General features: G+C 37.8%; 1 protein-coding gene across 1 annotated transcript in view; it reads left to right on the top strand.

The window, feature by feature from the left end:
* The window catches only part of LOC124606919 (Bardet-Biedl syndrome 1 protein homolog), a 146,276-nt gene extending 126,778 nt beyond the window's left edge, over positions 1 to 19,498 (top strand). The window contains exons 9-12 of the mRNA XM_047139028.1: positions 1,244 to 1,402; positions 3,099 to 3,226; positions 4,402 to 4,536; positions 19,245 to 19,498. Coding sequence (XP_046994984.1) covers positions 1,244 to 1,402; positions 3,099 to 3,226; positions 4,402 to 4,536; positions 19,245 to 19,421 — 599 coding nt within the window. The 3' untranslated portion in view covers positions 19,422 to 19,498. The remainder of the gene's footprint in view (positions 1 to 1,243; positions 1,403 to 3,098; positions 3,227 to 4,401; positions 4,537 to 19,244) is intronic.
* The last annotated feature ends 569 nt before the right edge of the window (positions 19,499 to 20,067 follow it).

Raw genomic sequence — 20,067 nt, 5'->3', positions numbered from 1 at the left:
TCCTTTCATGTTCGCATCATCACTCTCTCATGTGTTTTTTTTTTTTTTTTTTTTTTTTTTTTTTTTTTTTTTTTCACCGTCGGTTGTCTATGTTTAACAATTTCACATTAACTACTCTATCAGGACTCTTAGATTGTATCTTCTTTTATTCGGTTCTAGAGATTTTGCTTCATGGCACTCCAACCTCTGTGTCATCCACGGGCTCTGCTGACAGCCATGCCAGTGGCTGATCTAGATCCATCCAGATCACCTAATCTTAATCCTTGTGGCTTTTGGCTATGGGATTATTTGGATGATGCTGTGTTGAGTGCTCCAATTACGAACTTAGCTGAACTGAAAGTGCATCTTGAACACGACCCCTGAGACATTCTGATTTATTGTGGAACATGCTGTTTCTTGATTTCAGCTTGTGGCAGGCAAAGCATTGAACACGTCTTGTGCCAGTCTCACGTCAGTTACAGATTGATGTAGTTTTGCATTTTGCACAATTTCCAGGCTCAGGACAGTTAAAAACCAATTTTTCCCATCCAATGTGGTACAATCTTGCTATGGTGGATGCGCTTACTTAACTAATGGTGCCGCAATGTTGACTGCTGAACTTCTGCAGTGATGCACATTGAACAGTACGGATGGTGCGAAATGCAATTCAAATCATAGCCATTGCATTGTGATTCATCTGGTATTTGTAGCCAACCCCATTTACATTAAGATGCTTACAGCACCATCTGTTGTCAAGAATTTTTTTATGACTTTCCCTCTGTACCAATAATATACTATTTAAATTTGACATCATTCTGAGCAGCAGTTCTCTTTCCATGGTGTTTTGGAACTGGAACTTTAATTATGGAGACCCTGTATGTGCTGTATGTGTTATATGTCCAGAGCATCTATCATTATTATTATTATTATTATTATTATTATTATTTATTAACTCTGCAGGTAAGATAATAATGCTCCTTCTAAAAGTTTCTTCTCAGTGTTCAGTTTTTATTTCTCCTTTAGTACACTACCTGTTTTCTGTCAAATCACTGCTGAAGATACTGCTGCCTAATCACCAGGTATACCTTGATAATTTCAATTTTGTTATGAAGTTAACACTAATATAAATAATTAATTACAGTCACAAGGAACTAAAATCACTTTCACAAAATGTAATCTATGGGCTGAAACATTATTTTTGGAAAAACTGTGTACTTAACCATTGCAAATTGTGCACTTAACCATAACATTTCTGTCACTTTAGCTGGTTGTCTAATGGTGAAAATTCTTAAAAGAACAGCAAACTTTGTGACACAGACAACCACCGATGGGTTTGTGCCAGGACAACAAGTTAAAGTTCCTATACCAAAGAAGACAAGGCTTTTCGTTGAACAAACAATGCGTGAGCGTCAGTGTTACAAAGGTATGTGTATCCTTCACACGTGTGGCTTGCAAATTAGTTTCTTAAGTAACTAATCATTAAATTGACTTCAGTTCAAACGTGGAAGCCAATAAGAGCCACTGGTAGGAGACTATTATTTGCTTGTTTGTTAATATGGATTACTGGATGTACCTGTTAGAAATTTGTTATTTTATGCTGTGAATTCATATAAACTATACATTATGAGTCATTTATAAGGGTTTCAGCTATTATCTTATATTTGTGACTGTTGAAATGTGATAAAAATCACTGTGGACTGAAATGCCATTAGTAAAACTAAAATAATTTCCTGTCCTCTGCTGCCAGACAGTGCTGCAGGTTGCCAAAACATTTTATGGGTGATATATCCATAAACTTCCACTATGCAGAAAGTTTATTATTATCAGGCTGATTATTTGTTATAGTAAATTGTCTGCTACATGGAAAATTTATTATAATAAATGTGACTGACTACAGCAATTTGTATTGCCTCCAGCGTAAATTTTGTGTAAGCACCCTGAAGAGAAGATAAGAGAAACTAAGTCTCATACAAAGGCATATAGTCAGTCATTTTCCCTCACTCCATTTGCAAATGGAACAAGAAAGGAAATGACTGTAATGGTACAAAGAACTCTTAGCCATGCCTGTGTGGTGGCTTGTAGAGTATCTATGTAGATGGGGATGTAGAAAACAGGAATTTGTTAATATCTAATATAAATTTGTGTCTTAGGAAGTCTTTTCTGAAGGTATTTGTCTGGAGTGTAGCCTTGTACAGAAACAAAACTTGGATGACAAACAATTCAAACAAGAAGACAATGAAAGCTTGTGAAACGTGATGCTATAGAAGTATGCTGAAGATTCAATAGATAGATCAAATAACTAATGAGGAAGTACTGAACCGAACTGGGGAAAAAAAAGAAATTTATGGTACAAATTGACTAAAAGGAGGGATCAGTTGATAGGATACATCCTGAGGCATCAAGGAATAGTCAGTTTGGTTGTGGAGGGAAGTGTGGCATGGTAAAAACTATTGAGGAAGATGTAGGCATGAATATAGCAAGCAGGTTGAAACGGATGCAGGTTGCAGGCAGTTACTTGGTGATGAAGAGGCTTGCACAGTATCAGCCAATCTGGACAGCTGCACCAAATCAGTCTTTGGACTGAAAACCAAAATAACAATATAAGGGATTAGCAACCGGTTTTGATGGCTTACATCTATGGATACATGTACACACGGCATTTTCAAGGAAATAATTTGTTTGTTATAGAATACCAAATTGAGATAGAAACAAATTGTATGCATACAAAGTTTTATTTGCAGATTTAATATTTGTTGTTCCAGTATATGTACAAGGAAAACAAACTTAAACCAATGAAAGAAAACAGCTGCGAAAATTCAATTTATCCAAGACATGTAGAACAATGCCATTTAATTGTGTTCAACTGAGCCATGAATAAATTTGCTTGATTTTTATTTGATGGAATATTTCAAATTTCTTGTGCATATAGCTACAAGATATCTGAACATTTTCACATTAAAGTGTGTACTACACCTAGTATGACATGCATCACCTGGAATTACATCACTTAATGCATCTATCTGTCATTTATTTTTTCCACTCTTTTCATTTTTCAAATTTTTTTTTAAGATATAGAAATACAAGATGATGTTATATGCTATTATTATTTAACATTTCAGAGATACATCAGGCTTTCCAACATGATTTATTTCGAATGCACCTCACTGCAGCCAGGGCATGTGTGCAAGCCTTGCAGAGCTGTTCTCTTCCTGTTTCAAGCAAAGAACCACTCAAGCTAACTGCTCAGGTATGTATTGCTCCACAGAAATACTTCTGACTTATGCAGAAAGTAATGATAAGAGTAATAAATTTTCAGTCAAAATGAAGATGTATTTTGAAGACTTTAATATCATCAATCAATTTCATCTTTTGATTTTGAAACTTTAAATCTTGTTTTAAATATAAATTTCAACTGCTGTATTACATATCACAATCTGAAATAGTGGAAAATCCAGAACCTTAGTAATTAACCTATCAGTTTCAAACTTAAATTTAAAGATTACAAAAACTGTTCCTTTATATGAAACTACTAAGTTAGTACAAGAATCTGAGGTATCCATATTACCACTTTACGTACAAAAAATTACACACGTCTACTTTTTGTAAACATTGTAATTGCCCTTTTACACACCGTAGTATTCAAGAAAATATATTGATATCAAATGCATCACAACGCATAATGTAAGTAAAATGTATGGACCCAAGCAAAGTGATACAGTGGTTACAGTACAAAATTACCATTTGGAAGGAGCAGATCTGAAACCTCAGTGGACATTCTGGTTTAAGTTTAAATTTTCTGCTGTTGCCCAAAATCACTAAAATTGAGAATTAGGACAGTTTCATGACAAATTGGGGCCAGTTCTTCCCTCTTTTCTACACCATTTCTAGTTACATAGATGCTGAGACCTTAATAAGGAAAGATATCTGTTGACAATGAGATTGAGCACAGGCTCAGAGAGTATATGGAAGGGAGGAAAATTGGACATGCACTCTTCAGGAAAATGCCTGGATGGTACTTCTGATAAATTTAATGAAATCCAGTAACACCCAGATGTGGATGGCTATAGAGAAATTTTGAATTAATTACCGTAACCCCCATATCATCATTATCATTATTTCAACTGTAATACTTCAGTGAGATTATATGGATTTGAATTTAGAAATAGAAAATGTAAAAGTTTGCACAGATTTTGTCGCAGGAAACTTTTAATAATTTTCAAAACAGTTAAGTAGCAAAAAGAAACTGGCGACATAATAAATCCCAAAAGTGGAACATGGCATTATATAACTGCAGGAACTTTTGACTTCTGCAGCACTTCATGGTGAATTGAGCTGTTTGTCTGTTTTGTTTTACATTTTTACTTCATGTTACATTTATTATTGTGCCCATTTTAACTAGACGACATTTATTTCTGCTTTTAGGTTTTAGGATTGGGCCCTAAATTCAGATTAGCCATTACGCTTCAAAATATGTCTAAAGATGTGCCACTAAAGGGATTATTCATTGTTGTACACTGTGATGACAAAATGTACGTTGTGGAGAGACCTTTCATTGAGGTATGTTGCACCTAATGTCAAACTTCTTCATACACCGAAATTTAATAAAATTTCATGCATCAGATGGAAGTTTATTCAACCAATAAACAATCTTTCAAATGCTGTTGAGAAGTGCTGATTTAAGGGTTTTGAGGTCAGGAAGTTGGGATCTGCAGTGATTTATTATGGAACAGTTATATTCTCTACAGACTGAGTAGAGTTTCCTATAAAATTTTCTTTTACTATTTCTTGGCAGAAGAATTGATGGTGTTGTTCAACTACAGTGAGGTCAGTAGCACAATATAATTAAGTTAAACACATCTGTTACTAAATTACACCAAAATCATGGCACTAACAAGGGGACCCTCCATACTGTAAATCACGGATTTTGATGCACTTCAAATATGTTGTAGAGGCACTTATCCTGAGGACCTGGCTATCCAGCTTTTTAGCGACGGGCCTTGGTTTTTGAGAAAATCAGTTTTGAAGTTTATTGTGTGCCTTGTATATCCATAACATTACATTCACACTGAATAGGTCAGTGTAATGCAGGGGTAAGGTTAACGGCTATCACACTGGAGGGACCATGTTCGAATCCTACTCATTAATTATATTTTTTTCCAAATCAACAATATTTTTCAGTTTTATTTCAAAGAATATCAGCAAATAGTGTAAGGTGTGTGAAATTATAACGATATATTCAGTTATTATTTTTTTCTGTCATACAGTATTACAAAATCTTATATTTCAGCGTCCACATTGCGTGATGTGCCAGAACAATATTGTGGATGATACTTATCATACAAACAACCGAAGCACAAATTTTTGCAGCACCACGCGCATTTTATGAAAGCAACCGCCTTGCAGGCACACGGTTTCTTCATAAGCGATACTGGGAAACACAATTCTTTTCCATTCAAAAAGATTTCTCTTTCATCTGCTAATTTCGATGCGAACCATGCATATTTAATCATGCTTTCAAAATTAGGGGCGCTGAATTGATGTAGGATTAGCGAATGTAATTTTATCAAATCTTTCCAGGAAGCAGTCCCTCTATTGTCTTTCATCAAGTCAGAAGCATTCTGAATAATTTCCGTGAAGATTTTCACCTGTCAGTTAAAATAAACATCGCATGGCTGACAGTAAGGAGTGCACTTTGGTGGGATCACTTTTAGAGTGCCGGTGCTCGCTTTCCTTTCATCAGTGAATAGATGATCGTATAAAGCTGAATCGGTTTTCCCTCCCCACGGATCAATATTGTACAAAAATTTTGGCTGTCCCACATATGGAAGATTTACAGGATCCAAAAATTCTTCATACACTGGTTTCGTGAACTTGCCGGATTTCGTGCAGGACACAACTATATTTCTGTATTTCCCAGTTAATTTGTCTACTCGTTTTTTAACAGTAGGACCAAATTTTCCAGACGGTTCTTGCATACATAAAAAAACATATGAGATCTCTTTTCCTGAGGCTGTTGAGTAGTCTCGTTTAAATCTTTTTTACGGATGGGAACGGTTTTCGTTCCTTTTTCCAAAACTGATCTATTATAAGTTGCCTGATACTGGCAGCCAGTTTGATCAGTGTCGATTATGAAGTCAAGGTCGAAATTCTCCATAAGTATTCTTTGGAATTGTTCGGCAGCTGCTAAAACTTCGTCTATCGTCGCAGACTCCTTAGAGCTGACGAACTTTGTGATTTTTCTTTGCCGAATCTTATGTTTTTTCTTGAACCACTCAACCCAAGAATGACTGGCCACGAAATTGAAGTTTTCCAATAAAATGGGAAGAGCAGCGTTCATCGCCCACTGCTGTAGAGTTCTTGTTGTCACCTGATCTCAGAAAAAATTTGTATTATTTTCACAAGCCATTCTCTTTTTTACAATATACTAGACATATACTTCATGTCAATATGATTTACCTGTTCCAAATTCTGCCTCGCTTTGACGAACCTTTCACATGTCTCACAAGACATGTTCCACCTCGTTTTACATCATCTTTCCATCGATACAATATCGATTTATGTTTCAATCGCGAAACTCCATGAGACTGCAGACTTTTCAAGCTCCATTTAGGATGAGCTGCTGAAAAAGCAACTGCTTTTTCTTTGTAAGACAGAGGCGCATAATCTGTCAGTTCTGACGCGAACTCTTCGGGAACGTATTTGTTTTTTCCATTTGTCTGAAAGAGAAAATATTCATAAAAAAGTGAAACTTACCACATCATATTCCCCCAATTCATCTTCTTTGTTGAAATCTATCAATTCATCATCAATAATGATCTGCCTTTTGGCCAAGGGATCCTGTATTGCCATACATATCTCATCGCCAATTGCAATGGAATTGGCAGAGATCATGCTAGATGGTGTATTCGTTACGAGATTCAAATCACGGAGTAGATTTTCAGCATATTTAATGGCATTTGTGATTTCGCCTTTTGATTCTTCATTCAACTCCTCTACTTGTGGATCTTCTTCTGGCTGCACTGCTGCGGAAACACTTGGTTCTTCCATTTCACAGAATTCTTCTAACACACGGCACTAGAGACGCTTTGCGAGCAACTGATGCTGTAGTTAGATGTTATCATACAGGTATGCAATTCGCATCTTCATTGGCCAAAACTAGGAGCTGGGGTTCATGTTACAGCTAACGGTATTCACGGGAGAGGGGACAATAATGGGCGAAGATCGATTTCAGGTAATACAAGAAGTGATCGTTGTACGAACATTTGGAACTCCAAGTGCGAACCACAAACAGAATGAATATTTGAAAAAATTAATAACAGAATATATCTTTATAATTTCACACACCTTACACTGTTTGTTGATATTCTTTCAAATAAAATTGAAAAATTCGGTTGATTTTGAAAAAATATAAAGTACAGCAGCAGGATTCGAACACAGTACCTTCAGTGTGGTAGTCGTTAACCTTACCCCTGTGCCATGCTTACCTCTTCGGCATATATGAAATGTTACAGATATACAAAACACGCAACAAACTTCAAAACTGATTTTCTCAAAAGCCAAGGCCCGTTGCTAAAAAACCGGATAGCCAGGTACTCTGGGTAAGTGCCTCTACAACATATTTGAAGTGCATCAAAATCTGTAATTTACAGTATGGAGGGTCCCTTGTAAAACTAGTATGACAACAATGGCAATGTAATAATAGTTATAAAATGGAGTATTATTGTAAATAAATGTCAAGAAATAAAGATATCCAAAGGAAAATGTCTAAGATTTAACCTCAGCATAGTGGCTGAAAGTAGGAATGGTTACAACATCTCCAGTTGCCAGCCTGATCTTCTCAAGGTAAACAGCCCGACGCTTAGGTTATCAACACTTGAACAATATCTGCTTTACCCACACCAGATTTTTAAGTAAACTGGGAAGGATTTCAGTTGTCTTTGTATAGAGATGTCATAACATGAAGTGTTGTACCTGATTATTACTAGGCCCATATCTGCAGTCACTGACAGAGTAGATCCCAGTTCCTGTTGGATCCAATGTCCCTGTTGCCCTCTCTGTGGCAAAAGCCAGATCTTACCTACATGCAACTGTAATAATCTGTTGTAGCCACAGAAATGTCTCCAACAGCTGGTAGGAGACTGCCTTGGCCATTCGCAGCTGATATTGATGCCCTTCTTTGGATATTGGAAATTCTTCTAATGACTCCAATACTTCATTGGAACTGGTGGTACACTTAACTGACTTTGGGAACTTTTGCCGTGATCTTCTTTTGCTGTTTCTTTATTGTATGTCTATCTTTGACCTCCATCACCAAAATGGTTATGATGCGTTTAGTTGGCTGACACTTTGAACTACTGGTTAGCTGCAAGTCTACATGTGTTGCACTCAATTAGGAAACACACTGTCTTCATAGATGGTCAAATAACTGTACAGACAACCGTACAGATAAGAATTCCTGCATAGAGAGTATTATAGAGAATTTACATAGGGAAGACTTTACAGTCAGGCTTGTAGGAGAAGGCCTGGCATATCATGAGCCTTTGCTCCTCACACTGTATAGGAGGCAGCCAATTAAAATCAAAGAACCTAAAGTGGTACTGATAAGAGATCAAAAGGAAGAGTACATAAGAGACTAGGTAGTGGAAAGTGAGACTTTGTGTGTTACTGTCAGTTGGGGAAAAGGGGAGCTGAAATAGCCTTTGATAACTTTTTAAAGAAACTTACAGATATATGGTATTTTTATTCACCAGTAACAAAAATTAGATCTCCAAGTGTACTGAAAAATAAAAGGCTGAACTGATTTTCTGAAGAGCATGTGGAAAAAAGAGAAAACATGCTCATAAGCATGCCTGTACCCAAAGGACAGAACAGAAACAGAACATTTATAGGTCCTACCTTAAATGCAAACAATATTACAAAGCTAAGCCCATTCTGGCAAAAAAAAAACTAGCAGTGGAAAACTATATACTAAGGGCTCCCAATAAATACAAGATGACATGGGAAATAATAAAACAAGTGGACACACCAAAATGCACACAAGCAGCTCTGCTCGATCCTGAGGAATTAAAGCACTACTTTTTAAACTTGATTCAAGAAATAGGAAACAATATTAGAGCAACAAGTTCCTCAGCAATGGATGTGATTGGAGCCCCACTGCCAGGTGACCAGATATTTCAATGAAGTACTGTCATATCTGATGATATTATAAAAGCTGTTTCCAAATTTTCAAATTCTAGAAGTACGTTGCTGAACCGCATCATTAAAAAGACAGTACATTCAGTTTCTACATCATTAGCTTTTATTTTGGATAAATATTTAGAATTTGGAGTATTTTTTGGAATCACTCAAGGTGTCAAAAGTTATCCCAGTTTTTAAAGAAGGGGGACAAACAACTTTCCCAAAGCTACTGAGCAGTCTCAATTGTGCCAATATTATCAAAGTCATTTGAGGCATTGCTTTACACACAAATAAGCAGCTACAATGAAAAAAGTGTAACAATCAGTATGGTTTTCTCAAGGGGAGAAATACAACAGTGGCTGTTGTGGAAATTATGGATCAAACTTTAGTAGCTCTTGAAGACAATAACACAGTATCACTGCTATTATGTGATCCAAGCAAAGCATTTGATTGCATTCCTGTAGACATACTACTAAGAAAGCTGGAGTTGTATGGGATGCATGGGAGCACATTTGATGTGACGTGTTCTTATTTAAGCAACAGAAAACAATTTGTCTCAGACAGAAAAGTTAATTCCTCCTCAATGGAAATCAGCTCTGCTGTTCCACAAGGATCTATTTTCAGACCCGTCTTCTTCATTGCAGCAATCAATGATTTGCCTAATAACATAGCTTACTCCATCGTATGCTATGCTGATCATACAACACTACTTACTGCACCACAAAAGAAACTCTTGATGTGGCCTTGGACTGGTTTGCAGTTAATAAACTCTTGTGTTATTGCAATAAAACCCAAAACTTCTAGTGGAAATGTCAAATGAAGTAGAAAATAAGTCAATAAAACTTTTAGGTATTTACATTGTCTCCAAACTCTGCTGGGAGGGACCTATCGATCATATATGTGAAAAAATATCTGTGGTGTCATTTAGTGAGCTTGGAGTACCTTATGGTGGCATACTTTGGACCATTCCAGTCAAATACGCCATGTGGTCTGATTATATGGGGATACTCCCCCACATCAAGAATATTTTAAAAATACAAAAGAAAGTCATACACAAAATGCGTAAAACAGGTCATGTGGAGCACTGTCATTGTCTTTTTTTCCAGTCTCAGAATACTCGCAATTTAAACATTCCACGTGGGAAAAATATATCTAAAAAGAAAAATGATGAAACTTACCAAACAAAAGCGCTGGCAGGTCGATAGACACACAAACAAACACAAACATACACACAAAATTCTAGCTTTCGCAACCAATGGTTGCCTCGTCAGGAAAGAGGGAAGGAGAAGGAAAGACAAAAGGATATGGGTTTTAAGGGAGAGGGTAAGGAGTCATTCCAATCCCGGGAGCGGAAAGACTTACCTTAGGGGGAAAAAAAGGACAGGTATACACTCGCACACACACACATATCCATCCACACATACACAGATCTGTGTATGTGTGGATGGATATGTGTGTGTGTGCGAGTGTATACCTGTCCTTTTTTCCCCCTAAGGTAAGTCTTTCCGCTCCCGGGATTGGAATGACTCCTTACCCTCTCCCTTAAAACCCATATCCTTTTGTCTTTCCTTCTCCTTCCCTCTTTCCTGACGAGGCAACCATTGGTTGCGAAAGCTAGAATTTTGTGTGTATGTTTGTGTTTGTTTGTGTGTCTATCGACCTGCCAGCGCTTTTGTTTGGTAAGTTTCATCATCTTTCTTTTTAGATATATATATATATATATATATATATATATATATATATATATATATATATATACGGAAACTCATGATCACTACACCAGAGCTAAGCCTAATTCAGATATATCAATGCACAAGCTGGCAAGAACTGAATATTCTCACAAAGTGAACCCTATCAAAATTTTCTACAAATTACTACTCCATGTTCAGTCTTTGAATCTAAAAGTTTTTAAAATTAAGTGGTACAGCTATCAGATCACCCTTTTTACCACCACAACCATCATCATCATCATCATTTAAGACTGATTATGCCTTTCAGTGTTCAGTCTGGAGCATAGTCCCCCTTATAAAATTCTTCCATGATCCCCTATTCAGTGCTAACATTGGTGCCTCTTCTGATGTTAAGCCTATTACTTCAAAATCATTCTTAACCGAATTCAGGTACCTTCTCCTTGGTCTACCCAATTCCTCCTACCCTCTATTGCTGAACCCATGAGTCTCTTGGGTAACCTAGCTTCTCCCATGCGTGTAACATGACCCCACAATCTAAGCCTGTTCGCCCTAACTGCTACATCTGTAGAGTTCATTCCAAGTTTTTCTTTGATTTCCTCATTGTGGACACCCTCCTGCCATTATTCCCATCTACTAGTACCTGCAATCATCCTAGCTACTTTCATATCCATAACCCCAACCTTATTGATAAGGTAACCTGAATCCACCCAGCTTTCACTCCCATACAACAAATTTGGTCGAAAGATTGAACGGTGCACGGATAATTTAGTCTTGGTACTGACTTCCTTCTTGCAGATGAGAGTAGATCGTAGCTGAGTGCTCACTGCATTAGCTTTGCTACACCTCGCTTCCAGTTCTTTCACTATGTTGCCATCCTGTGAGAATATGCATCCTAAGTACTTGAAACCGTCCACCTGTTCGAACTTTGTTCCTCCTATTTGGCACTCAATCCGTTTATATCTCTTTCCCACTGACATTACTTTCGTTTTGGAGATGCTGTTCTTCATACCATAGTACTTACATTTCTGATCTAGCTCTGAAATATTACTTTGCAAACTTTCAATCGAATCTGCCATCACAACTAAGTCATCCGCATATGCGAGACTGCTTATTTTGTGTTCACATATATTAATCTCACCCAGCCAGTCTAATGTTTTCAACATATGATCCATAAATAATATGAACAACAGTGGAGACAGGTTGCAGCCTTGTCTTACCCCTGAAACTACTCTGAACTATGAACTCAATTTACCATGAACTCTAACTGCTGCCTGACTATCTATGTAAAGACCTTTAATTGTTTGCAAAAGTTTGCCTCCTATTCCATAATCTTGTAGAATAGACAATAACTTCCACCTAGGAACCTGGTCATATGCCTTTTCTAGATCTATAAAGCATAGATACAATTCCCTGTTCCACTTGTAACACTTCTCCATTATTTGCTGCAAGCTAAAGATCTGGTCCTGACAACCTCTAAGAGGCCTAAACCCACACCAATTTTCTTCCAATTTGTCCTCAACTAATACTCGCACTTTCCGTTCAACAATACCTGAGAAGATTTTAAAGATTGGTGTGATTACTGCTTTCTGTCCAGTCTGATAGAACCTGTCCCGACTCCCACATCATTTCAGTTATCCTGGGTAGCCATTTAAGACCTAACATTCCACTGTATTTGATGAGTTCCAACTTAATTTCATCCATCCCAGCCGCTTTATTGCACTGCAATCTACTGACCATTTTCTCCACTTCCTCAAATGTGATCCTAATTCCATCATCATTCCTATCCCATTGTACATCAAAATCTGAAACATTACTGATCGTATTTTCACTTACCTGCTAGACACTGTCAAATCTATCCACATCAGTCGTTCGTCATACCTTATTGCAACTACGCTGGGTTCCATTTCTTTCCTGATGTAAAGCCCTACACCCCATTGTGCTATTCCTGCTTTGACTCATGACAGGTAGACCTTGTATTCTCCCACTTCCTCTTCTTTCTCACCCGTTACCCGAATGTCACTAACAGCTAAAATGTCCAACCCTATCTTACTTGCAGCCTATGCCAGCTCTACCTTCTTCCCAGAGTAGCCCCCACTGATATTAATAGCTCCCCATCTTGTTACCATTTGTTTGCCGAGTCGTATCTTAGGAGTCCCTGGTTTGTCAATTAGAGGTGGGACTCCGCCACCTCCAAAGGTCCGAGGCATTTTGCTCTGATTGTTGCGAGCATCATATTTAAAGTACCAGGGAAGCAGGTTGCTAGCCTTACTTGCCCCGGGTCCCATTGAGTTTTACCCCTAATGGTTGAGGGACTGACCGGTGGATTTGGTAGTCTTTGGCGTCTGAGCACAAAGGTGACCACGACTCAGAATATGTCCGAGATGCCCAGCCATATTCCAAAGTAACTGATATCCTGAATGTCATGACCACTTACTTGGCCACTCATACGTTGCCCATGATTCATGAACTAGGACATGAGAACAGGAACCCACACCATGAACCACACCCTTTTTACCACATTAAAGAATTCTTTGAGATGGCTGAGGAGGTTATTAGCATTTAACAAATTTTCCTAGAGCTTATTGCATCATTATGTGATGTGTTTATGTTTTGTATAATTTTGTTGTTGTGGTCTTCAGTCCTGAGACTGGTTTGATGCAGCTCTCCATGCTAATCTATCCTGTGCAAGCTCCTTCATCTCCCAGTAACTACTGCAACCTACATCCGACTGAATCTGCTTAGTGTATTCATCTCTTGGTCTCCCTCTACGATTTTTACCCCCCACGCTGCCCTCCAATGCTAAATTTGTGATCCCTTGATGCCTCAGGACATGTCCTACCAACCGATCCCTTCTTCTAGTCAAGCTGTGCCACAAACTTCTCTTCTCCCTAATCCTATTCAATACCTCCTCATTAGTTATGTGATCTACCCACCTAATCTTCAACATTCTTCTGTAGCACCACATTTCGAAAGCTTCTATTCTCTTCTTGTCCAAACTATTTATTGTCCATGTTTCACTTCCATACATGGCTACACTCCATACAAATACTTTCAGAAACGACTTCCTGACATTTAAATCTATACTCAATGTTAACAAGTTTCTCTTCTTCAGAAACGCTTTCCTTGCCATTGCCAGTCTACATTTTATATCTTCTCTACTTCGACCATCATCAGTTATTTTGCTCCCCAAATAGCAAAACTCCTTTACTACTACAAGTGTCTCATTTCCTAATCTAATTCCCTCAGGATCATCCGACCTAATTCGACTACATTCCATTATCCTCGTTTTGCTTTTGTTGATGTTCATCTTATATCCTCCTTTCAAGACACTGCTCATTCCGTTCAACTGCTCTTCCAAGTCCTTTGCCATCTCTGACAGAATTACAATGTCATCAGCGAACCTCAAAGTTTTTATTTCTTCTCCCTGAATTTTAATACCTACTCCAAATTTTTCTTTTGTTGCCTTTACTGCTTGCTCAATATACAGATTGAATAACGTCGGGGAGAGGCTACAACCCTGTCTCACTCCCTTCCCAACCACTGCTTCCCTTTCATGCCCCTCGACTCCTATAATTGCCATCTGGTTTCTGTACAAATTGTAAATAGCCTTTCGCTCCCTGTATTTTACCCCTGCCACCTTTAGAATTTGAAAGAGAGTATTCCAGTCAACATTGTCAAAAGCTTTCTCTAAGTCTACAAATGATAGAAACATAGGTTTGCCTTTCCTTAGTCTTTCTTCTAAGATAAGTCATGAGGTCAGTATTGCCTCACGTGTTCCAACATTTCTATGGAATCCAAACTGATCTTCCCCGAGGTTGGCTTCTACCAGTTTTTCCATTCGTCTGTAAATAATTCACGTTAGTATTTTGCAGCTGTGACTTATTAAACTGATAGTTCGGTAATTTTCACATCTGTCAACTTCTTTGGGATTGGAATTATTATATTCTTCTTGAAGGCTGAGGGTATTTCGCCTGTCTCTTACATCTTGCTCACCAGATGGTAGAGTTTTGTCAGGACTGGCTCTCCCAAGGCCGTCAGTAATTCTAATGGAATGTTGTCTACTCCCGGGGCCTTGTTTCAACTCAGGTCTTTCAGTGCTCTGTCAAACTCTTCACGCAGTATTTCCCATTTCATCTTCATCTACATCTTCTTCCATTTCCATACTATTGTCCTCAAGTACATCGCCCTTGTATAGACCCTTTATATAATCCTTCCACCTTTCTGCTTTCCCCTCTTTGTTTAGAACTAGGTTTCCATCTGAGCTCTTGATATTCATACAAGTGGTTCTCTTTTCTCCAAAGGTCTCTTTAATTTTCCTGTAGGGAGTATCTATCTTACCCCTAGTGAGATAAGCTCTCTACATCCTTACATTTGTCCTCTAGCCATGCCTGCTTAGCCATTTTGCACTTCCTGTTGAGCTCATTTTTTGCCTGCTTCATTTACTGCATTTTTATATTTTCTCCTTTCATCAATTAAATTCAATATTTCTTCTGTTACCCAAGGGTTTCTACTAGCCCTCTTCTTTTTACCTATTTGATCCTCTGCTGCCTTCGCTATTTCATCCCTCAAAGCTACCTATTCTACTTCTACTGTATTTCTTTCCCCCGTTCCTGTCAATTGTTCCCTTATGCTCTCCCTGAAACTCTGTACAACCTCTGGTTCTTTCAGTTTATCCAGGTCCCATCTCCTTAAATTCCCAACTTTTTGCAGTTTCTTCAGTTTTAATCTACAGTTCATAACCAATAGATTGTGGTCAGAGTCCACATGTGCCCCTGGAAATGTCTTACAATTTAAAACCTGGTTCCTAAATCTCTGTCTTACCATTATATAATCTATCTGATACCTTTTAGTATCTCCAGGGTTCTTCCATGTATACAACCTTTTATGATTCTTTAACCAAGTGTTACCTATGATTAAGTTATGCTCTGTGCAAAATTCTACCAGATGGCTTCCTCTTTCATTTCTTACCCCCAATCCATATTCACCTACTGTGTTTCCTTCTCTCCCTTTTCCTACTGTTGAATTCCAGTCACCCATGACTATTAAATTTTCGTCTCCCTTCACTACCTGAATAATTTCTTTTATCTCATCATACATTTTTTCAATTTCTTTGCCATCTGCAGAGCTAGTTGGCATATAAACTTGTAATACTGTAGTAGGCATGGGCTTCGTGTCTATCTTGGCCACTATAATATGTTCACTATGCTGTTTGTAGTAGCTTACCCGCACTCCTATTTTTTAATTCATTATTAAACCTACTCCTGCATTACCCCTATTTGATTTTGTATTTATAACCTTGTATTCACCTGACCAGAAGTCTTGTTCCTCCTGCCACCAAACTTCACTAATTCCCTCTATATCTAACTTTAACCTATCCATTTCCCTTTTTAATTTTTCTAACCTACCTTGTATGGTTACGTTTTTATATTTTGTATGGTTATGTACCCAATTATTATTGCACAGTGTTTGTACCATGCTATAGTGTACTATAAATTATCAGTAGCATCTTTTAGAAATTTTCCTGTTGTGCATTTATTATTGCTCTGCTTAATATGTGTACTATAGTTAACTGACAATAGTTTATTATCATATACCCATCTGTATTACTACATCCTGTACTATGCTACAGTGTTGAAGCCTATTTCACTGTAAAATTATCAATGGTGAATGAAAATCCTCGATTGTGGTCTGAAGTCTTCAAAAAGATGTCTCACCAGTTTGATGAATCACATTTGAAATGTAATCCATCCATTCCTGGAAACTTTCCACATATTAAGAAAAACAGCCAATTGATTCTACAGCATCCATTTCGCCTTGCCAAGCAACCACTTTTGTGGCTTCTTTTTGGATACTGCTAGAGCTGTTTGGTTTTATTCAGAATGGGATGTGATTACTTGAGTGCAAATCATTGACCACAAACGACTGAGTTCTGTCTACAAGGATAGGAGAGCATGTTGAAAATTTCATGACAGAGGATGATTGTAGCAGTATAAAATGCTTTTCTTGTCCCATTTTCAGAAAAAATGACAAATCACTTTAAAGTCTCCATAAAGTACATTTTATATGGGTGCTATATGTTCAGGTGCTAGAGCATGCTAGTGTGTAAAGCTTCATTAGATATCATATAAAGGGAACATCATTATCTGTTCAGCTTGTGCACTACTCCAGCAACTGCATGTAATGTAGTGTTAAGTGAGAAAGAAGTGGAGTGATAGTTGTTGTTGACATGTGTTCCCATTCCACCTTTGGCCCTCTTCCGACTTAGGTCATCAGTTCTGTGGAAGCTTCAACACCCTGTGTGCAACTCTCTTTAAAGCAGGTCTTTTGCAGCAACAAGCACTGCAATCATCCCTATGTGGCTTGATCTGATGGGCCTGGAGTATTTTTTTTCACTATATTATTTTTCATTACATTCTTGCCTTTAGTTGTTGATGACTAATTGTGGTACAAGATAAGCTGTTTCCCTTTTACTTAGCCATCTGTAGGGATGGTGCATCAAGTTGCTCAATATTTAATACTGAGGCAGGAGGTGATTGTTTGGAGGTGGCAGATGTTGGGGATGTTTATCCTTTGTTGGTACACATACAATTGCAGACGTTTGCGTCTACATCAGTTCCTGTATTTATGAGGACATGGTAACACTAACTTTTCTCACTGTTGCAGTTACTGAAAAAGTCAATGGTTGCATTGTCTCAAAAGACTTCTGTGCACTGGTGTTTGGAATCGGTTTGGAAACTGTTATTTCTCATATCTTACATTCTTCTGAATAAAGGAGGTTTCTCTACTCCTTGCAGGACATTAATCATTGTAATAGACACAGTTGTCTGGGAATGAGCAGAATATTCTTGCATCATGCACATTCTCTACAGACTTGTTGCACGTTGCTTGACCCTTATATGCCAACTTGTTATGACCAAAATGCTCATATTTGCAACATTCTAATTGATTTTTAGTATAAGAGTGTATTGTAAGGTGCATGACGCAAACTGTGACATATTCTGGAAGGGCTAGTTTGTTGAATATCATCCAAAACATCAGCATTCTCTGGTCAGCCATTTGACATCCACTAGGCCTCCTTTAGACTTTTCTACATGTTGCGGTCATCTACACACCTTCCATTAGGTTGTCACTTTGGTATTTTCTTATTTCTTGAAATCAAGCAATGAACTTCCTTGGTCCATATATAATTCATTTGTCCAGCTACATGTGCTGCCCAATTCCATTTCGTTTTCATTACAGTCATTATCATATCTTCCACTCCAGTCATTCCCTGATCACTTTGCTTGTTGTCTTATTTCTCCTGGCAATTCCCAACATTCATCTGTCCTTACACACTGCACAAATCACCATTTTAGAATGTTTTGCACATTAAAAGTCCATATCTACCTTTCATTATTAAGAACCAGTAATACAGACTGATTGTAAACTTGCATTTTCAGACATATTGGAAACTTAGTGTAGGACTGCTGAGAATAGTTCTGGTGATGTGGAATCTTTCTGTCCAACTCTGCTATTAGCTCTGCTTCATTACAGTTATTCTATATGATATTACAGGATTTGCTGACAGTACTTACCCCATACTCTATAAGTTCTTTTGTTGGGGCAGGGTCCAAAGAAGTCCCACAAGCTGCTAGGGAAATAGAGGTGGCTCCAGACAGAGACCCGCATTATCTGCACAAGCCTAATACAACTATTTTGTAGCAAGTGCTGCAGAAGTTGCCAGCTGATGACTGTTTCAACTCAACAGCCAACCAACCTCCCAAAGCACAGCACTACTTGAGCTATACCATTTATTTGTAAATAGAGTTTTGTTGCATCCTTACAATACAAGCAGTTAAGGAAAGACACACTATGTTCCATTATCACATTTGATATCAGTCATTGAAACATGCCCAGAGCTTAGAAGAGTCCTGAATGATTGGCAACCTTCCCCCCCCCCCCCCCCCCCCAATCACCCCCACCCCCACCCGCCACACACACACACACACACACACACACCCTTGTCCAGAAAACCTGTATGCACCAAATTCTTACCAAGCCACAAAAGACAGAGCTCCTGGCCACTCTTTATCAAAACAATGCAGATACATGAAGCAATGAGCAGTACTTATGATTATGTTTTTGGTTTCAGCATGATGCACACCAATGCAATTTTATGGACTATGAAGAAAGAGATTTATTCTGCAACTGTAGCAGTGGATGTTATGGGTTTTTGTATCAGTTAGCCTTTTAATTTAGGGAAGAGTTATTTTCTAGTCTTATGCTTCAGTTATCTAATGTAGCTTTAAATATGCACAAAGTAAGTTAGCAATGTCATAAGCATGTGAAGCAAATTTTTTTAATTACTTGAATTATAAACACTGTAGAGTAGTTCTAGTCATAGTGTATTTGTTTCAGGTGCCTATGCTTGTTCCAAGTCTGACATATAAGTTTGATACAATAGTGGAGTGTGTGTCAGATCTGAACATTTCTGATGAAGTACGTGTTTTTGTTGTCAAACAACAACAAACAGAACCTCTCCTGTCGGTGGTTATTGAGATGCCAGTATGTGACATGTTGGCAATGACTTCATAAGGCTAGGCCAGAACAGAGAACAGAGAACAAATGTGCTTGTTCATTTCACGTATGTAATGTACTGTTATTTTATTCATAAAATGGTGATAAATTTGTAATTAACATAATATGGTTTGTATATTTACCTTCCATTCCACTTTGGATTGCCTGTCCTTTTACTACAGTGCCCTTAACAAGCAATGGAACAGTTTTGTAAAGAACCTGCATGTAATCACTTTATTGTTGCTATTAATGTTGCCTGTACTATAAAATTGTATCTATAAAATTGCAATGGGGCAGAATGTCTGGCCATAATTACCTTCAGGATGCAATAGATATAGTTAAAAGAAGAAGAAAAAATCCTAGCTTTCAGAAATGTTAGTTCCATCCTCATGGAAGAAAGAGGGATAGATGTGGCAAGGAAGGGCAGGTCACTCAGAATCCAAGTTGAGAACAATCCACCTGGTCTAAGGCCAGGATGACAAAGATGAAAGGGAAGGCATAGTAGTAGGAAGTCAAAGATAGTACAGGGGTGAGCACTCTGTTGTTCTACAATCTCTAGATTGAAACTGGCAGAGTGAAAACTAAAGATGGATTGAAAGAAAGGGAAATGAAAAGTAGAAAGTCTAATTTAATTAAGAGCTGATATGGAGGCAGAAAAGGAAAT

Source organism: Schistocerca americana, chromosome 3, assembly GCF_021461395.2.
Source record: "Schistocerca americana isolate TAMUIC-IGC-003095 chromosome 3, iqSchAmer2.1, whole genome shotgun sequence".
Lineage (NCBI taxonomy): Eukaryota > Metazoa > Arthropoda > Insecta > Orthoptera > Acrididae > Schistocerca > Schistocerca americana.
The sequence above is the reverse complement of the archived record's forward strand: the minus strand, read 5'-3'. Positions and strand labels throughout refer to the sequence as shown.